Source organism: Mesitornis unicolor, unplaced genomic scaffold (genome assembly GCF_000695765.1).
Source record: "Mesitornis unicolor isolate BGI_N332 unplaced genomic scaffold, ASM69576v1 scaffold21449, whole genome shotgun sequence".
NCBI classification, from domain to species: domain Eukaryota; kingdom Metazoa; phylum Chordata; class Aves; order Mesitornithiformes; family Mesitornithidae; genus Mesitornis; species Mesitornis unicolor.
This window is the reverse complement of record NW_010208234.1, coordinates 42,928-48,359: the sequence shown is the minus strand read 5'-3', so window position 1 is coordinate 48,359 and position 5,432 is coordinate 42,928. Positions and strand designations below refer to the sequence as shown.

The window sequence follows — 5,432 nt, the reverse complement described above, 5'->3', positions numbered from 1 at the left end:
AGGCTGGGGCCTCCTGTTATGAGGAGCATCCAGACCCCCAGCTTCCCCCAACCACTCCCCTGGTCCTGCTCCTGCCACACTGCCTGGCCACAGGGCACTCTGTCCCCATGAACATGACCTCGGTGACTGCACGTCACCACTGGGACCTCCAGCCAGCACCTGCTTAGGTACCGGGGGGCTGGTCCCCCCACGCCACCCTCACCTTCACCTTCCCTAACTGACCCCACAGACCAGTTGAGGAGCAGCATCCGCTGCTGAGCCCCGATGCGAGGCTGGGACGGGGACGCAGCGCAGCTGGTGTCCCACTGTTTCAGAGGATGGCGGCAGCAAGCTGGTACCACCGGGACATCAGCCGGGTGGTGGCGGAGGAGCTGCTGGCCAAGGCTGGGCGGGACGGCTGCTTCCTGGTGCGGGACAGCGAGTCGGTCTCAGGGGCCTATGCCCTTTGCCTCCTGTGAGTCACCTGCCTGGCTTCTGCTTGTGGCTTCTCTCTCTCATCTCTTACCAGGGTCCCTCTGTTCCTCTTCCTGCTCTGGGCATGCTGCTTCTGGTACTGCCAAAACCTCATGGAAAAGCCTTCTACAGGGATGCCAGTGGGGTGCCAGCTCTCTGACACCCCAACTCAGACCAGGGGAGAACCCCATGTCCTTAGAAGCCTAGGCCAGCAGCTCTGCCCAGCATCAGGGCCGCTGAAGGAAGAACCTGAAATCCAGTGCTGCAGGGGCTCAGTGCTCATGGGGAGCAGCACCCCGAGCCCGTTAGGGCTGCCCACCAGCCCAGCCCCAAGCACGGGAGAGGGAGAGGCTGACTCGCATCACCCGCCCTCTGCAAAAACAAACATCCCCTCTCCCTCCAACCCCCAACGCAGCTGCATCCGGACTGCAATGCCCACTGTTAACATCTCCCATGCTGGGAATTCAAGGCTGCATCCCTTGTGGCCCACGGGGCCCCTCGCCATCTCCATGCCTGGGCCTGGAATTACAGCCCCCACGACTACTGCTGCTGTGGCTGCCTGCACCCTTCCTGCACCCTTCCTTGCTGCCTGCACCCTTGCTGCAGCCGACATGTCTGCAGCGGGGAGCGTGTTGGGCGGCGCCTCAGCGGCTTTGGCAGGATGCCCCCCCTCTTTCCTAAGGCTGGCCTGGCCCAGCATGTGGGACAAATTGCAAACACATGGTGCTGAAGGGCATGGGGGCCACGGGGCACGCTGCAGGGCTCAGCCGGCAGGCACCCCCGACTTCATCCCAGCACTGAGGTGGAGGCCAGGCCGATGCCAGGGGGGATGGTGGCATGGGCAGGGATGCTGCAGTGGCCTCGGACTGAGTACAACTGTGCTGTCAGAGACATGGGGAGCACGGTCGTGTGGGGGCACGTTGGGGGACCCTCATCTGCTCTCTCCCAGGTTCCAGCGGCACGTCCACACCTACCGCATCCTCCCAGATGATGAGGGCCTGCTCTCTGTGCAGGTGGGTGCAGCAGCGGGTGCCCACAGGCTGGGTGTCACCAGGGTGCTCTCCCTGCCCTGGCTAAAGCTGCACTGGGTGCGATCTGGGGCACGGGCAGGATGCAGGTGCAAGGGGACCTCCCCCGCGCAGCACCCGGAGAGGTGGCGTCTGCCTGCCCTCCCCAGAACGTAGAGCGGTGCTGTTTGCTTTTTGCACGAGCTGATGGCAGGATGCAAGTGCTTTGCAGCCAACTCTTCAGCACAGGGCTGCCTGGGAAAGTGGCCTCCACTCCAGTCCCTTGGCTGTCACCAGCAAAACACTTGACCCCTTTCGGCCACTGTCACTTGCCCCAGCTTGGCCACACAGCCATGGTCCCCACAATGCCTGTCCCTGTAGTGTCTATCCTGGCCACCAGCTTGGCCTCACTTCTCTTTGGTGTCACTTCACGGTTTCTCCTGGTACCCAGCTCTCTGCAGCTGCCCTTTCTAGCCCTTAAAAAGAGCATCCCAAGGTTCCCTAGAGAGCATCCCCATCTGCTGCACCAGGCAGACGTCTCCATGATTCTCTCCTTGCGCTGCTGCCCTGCAAGGGGAGCTCCCCATGGGGCCAATGTCCAGCTGGGACTTCCAGCTCGTCGTGGCCACATTTTAGCAGACAGACCCACCTGACAAGGCAGACTGGTATCTCCCAGCACATGAAGCCAGCAGAGGGGGGTGAACATGATGGGTCTTCCCCTCCTCTGCCTCCCCAGACCATTCAAGGCATCCAAGCCAAATGCTTCCGCACCCTCCCAGACCTGATCAGTGCCTACCAGCAGCCCAACAACGGTCTGGTGACACCCCTGCTCTACCCTGTGCACCGAGCCAGGCAGACAGCCGATGAGGACTCGGGTAAGCCAGGCAGGGAGAGGCAGGGGCTGCACTGGGGCAAGGAGGGTGTCCCGCTGAGCCGAAAGTCCTCTGCCCACAGATGGGGAGGACGGCCGAGACAGTGGGCACGTGGCAAGCGCAATCCTGGCTGGAGGAGCCGGGGGTGACACCCCTGCTCTACCCTGTGCACCGAGCCAGGCAGACAGCCGATGAGGACTCGGGTAAGCCAGGCAGGGAGAGGCAGGGGCTGCACTGGGGCAAGGAGGGTGTCCCGCTGAGCCGAAAGTCCTCGGCCCACGGATGGGGAGGACGGCCGAGACAGTGGGCACGTGGCAAGCGCAATCCTGGCTGGAGGAGCCGGGACAGACGCATGGCTTAGTGCTCCCATCGCCAGCCAGCCCCACATCTCGCAGCAGCTGCACCAGAGGCTGCAGGAGCAGGCCCACAGCAGGTAATGTGCCCCTGCCCACCCTGGGTGGGACCGATGGGGTGGGCACAGCCACCCCTCCCTCGCCATGGTGGCATACCTGGGAAGGGGATCTTCCCAAAGATGTCCCCCTGCCCTTGCAGCCCGGCCAGTGACTTCATGGGCTTCATGGCCGAGTACCTGAACCACCACCTGCAGCTGGACCTGGAGGCGCTGCGCCATGGCCACCCGCAGCTGCGTCATCTCAGCACCGCGCTTGTCACCGCCTGCCGGCCGCTGCACAGGCAAGTGACAGCCCCCAAGGCCACCTACCTTGTCCTCATCCCCTTCATGGTGGCTTGGGAGATGCCCTCGCTGGCTCTCACCCACTCCTCTCCTCTGCAGTCAGATCGACTTCACGCTGGCAGGTCTGGAGACATTGGCCAGGGTGTTTGACCCCCCCATGTCCCCTCGCAGCCTGGCCAGGGAGCAGGTGAGCCCCCCTGAGCCCCTAGAGCCCCCAGCCACTTGTGGGTGCCTCGTAGTGCATGACTGGGTGCAGCTGGTCTGTGGGGAGGCAGTTGGGGCAGTTTTGGTGCCCAAAGGGTGCTGGTGGTCCCTGGGTGCTGTGTGTGCAGAGGGGACCTGGCTCCCTGTGCCCTGAGGACAAGCGAGGACTTGTTCCTGTACCCAGTCCAGGACACAGCAGTTGGGGAAGCTGCCTCCTCTGCCAGACCTCAGGGACCCTCACGTCTTGGGGTGCAGCAGTGCTTTGCAGCACTGCACTGCTCCAAAAATGTCCATACTTCCCCTCAGAGTCTCCTGACCAGTGATCCAGACCTTGAGCTGCTCCTCAACAAGATATCTACTGTCAACAATCTCCTTGCTTCACTGGAGAAGAAGGTGCCTGCTTCTGCCACAATACCAGGCTGGGGAAGCCCGGCTGGTTGCAGGGCATGGCACAGCCACCACAGCCATTGCCCAGCTCCACTGGTGGCCTGGGATGGGGAACCTTGCTCTGCTCCAGCAAACCCCTAATCTAAATTAAACCCTCCAGCAAAGCACCCTGCTGGGGGTGGCACAGCCCTGGAGTGCCCCTCCGGGCAGGATGGGCTGGCACAGGGTGCCCAGTACTCCCAGTTAGCCTGGTGCCCCCAGACCAGTGCCGTCTTTCTAGCAGGTGCTGAAGTCTCTGCAGGAGACGGTGGCAAGGCACAACCTGGCACTGCCCAGCGTGACGGCGGCCCCACCACCAACTGCCAAACCCATGGCCGTGCAGAGCTTCGAGGTGAGGGCAGGATGTCATGGTGGGACCCCCATGTCACTGTTGGGACAGGGCAGGTGTGGGGCCAACTGGGGAACCACATACCTGTGCACAGGTAAAGATGGGCAAGTCGCAGCGGGCAACCCTGATGGTGGACGTGGAGTCAGGCACAGTGGCCATCACCAAAAGGGGCAGCGGGTCCCCAGAGGAGACCATTCCGCAGGACAAAAGTAAGCGGCTGCTGACCCCCCACTGGCTGTGGGATTCCCTGGCACAGGCCTGATACCAGGGTGATGGGCTGCAGACCTGTCTACACTTTGACTCTCCATGTGTGGGGGTGGGGATGCCATCATTGTCCCCCTCACACCCATCATTCAGTTGTGCAGCTGATCAAATACCAGAGCGTGCAGAGCAAGGTGAGGCTGATGTACGACCGGGAGTCACAGAAGAACCTGAGCAGAGACTTCATCTTCCCCAGTGCGCGGGTAAGTGCCACCACCTGTGCTTGCTGGGTGACCTGGGGGAATACAGAGCCCTTATGTAGGGATACAGCAAATGGGTGGTCTCAGGGTTAAGACCACCCCTGTGAGCCAGCTTCTACACCTGGGTGTGATGTCCCCTGATCCCACCACTGGCACCTTCTAGGGTGCTGGGGCTCCTGGCTACAGTTTGGGCCCCTAAGACACCCATATCATCCCACAGAAGCGAGAGGCCTTTTGCCAGCTGCTGCAGCTGATGAAGATCCAGCACTCCAACCTGGATGAGCCTGACATCATCTCGGTGTACGTTGGGACATGGAACATGGGTAAGGAGCCAGGATAAGGTCACATTGTCCTGGGAGGCTGTCACGGCTCTTCAGGAGCCCCGGTGGGTTTTGGGAGGTCAGTGAGCTTCCCCAGAAAACCTGAGGTCTGAGCTGCTCCTCAGTGGGTGCAGAAGGCTGGAGAAGACCCCAGCCTGGCTGCTTTTGGGTTTGTCCCGTTGTGATCCATTCACTCAGTGGCTGTCAGGGAAATGGAGGAGCTGGGCTTCTGGGTGGTTTTCAGGTGGTAGCAGTAAATCCAAGCCCCAATGTGGGATGTGTGGGGGTGGACCACAGGACTGGCATGATGCTTCCATCCCCAGCAGCTCCTGGAGATGTATAGGGTCTGGGGTTGGAGAGCAGCTCGAGGAGCATGGGGGCAGCCCCTCCAGGTGCTGCTCCCCCGTGGTGATCCACTGTCCCCTGCTCGCAGGCAGCACGCCGCCACCCCGCTCCCTTGCCTCCTGGCTAACCTCGAGGGGCTTGGGGTGCACGCAGGATGAGACCACTGCCTGCATCCCCCACGACATCTACGTTATTGGCACCCAGGAGAACTCCCTGGGCGACCGCGAATGGGTCGAGTTCCTCCGCGCATCTCTGAAGACCCTGATGGCCATCGACTACCGCGTGGTAATGGCAGGGGGGA

The 5,432-nt window shown here is 62.1% G+C and overlaps 1 protein-coding gene across 1 annotated transcript in view; it reads left to right on the top strand.

The window, feature by feature from the left end:
• The first annotated feature begins 317 nt into the window (after nt 1–317).
• The window catches only part of INPPL1 (inositol polyphosphate phosphatase-like 1), a 9,156-nt gene continuing 4,041 nt past the window's right edge, over nt 318–5,432 (top strand). The window contains exons 1-12 of the mRNA XM_010192435.1: nt 318–454; nt 1,403–1,466; nt 2,197–2,335; nt 2,594–2,765; nt 2,885–3,025; nt 3,126–3,213; nt 3,537–3,623; nt 3,901–4,008; nt 4,100–4,214; nt 4,363–4,469; nt 4,687–4,789; nt 5,220–5,416. Coding sequence (XP_010190737.1) covers nt 318–454; nt 1,403–1,466; nt 2,197–2,335; nt 2,594–2,765; nt 2,885–3,025; nt 3,126–3,213; nt 3,537–3,623; nt 3,901–4,008; nt 4,100–4,214; nt 4,363–4,469; nt 4,687–4,789; nt 5,220–5,416 — 1,458 coding nt within the window. The remainder of the gene's footprint in view (nt 455–1,402; nt 1,467–2,196; nt 2,336–2,593; nt 2,766–2,884; nt 3,026–3,125; nt 3,214–3,536; nt 3,624–3,900; nt 4,009–4,099; nt 4,215–4,362; nt 4,470–4,686; nt 4,790–5,219; nt 5,417–5,432) is intronic.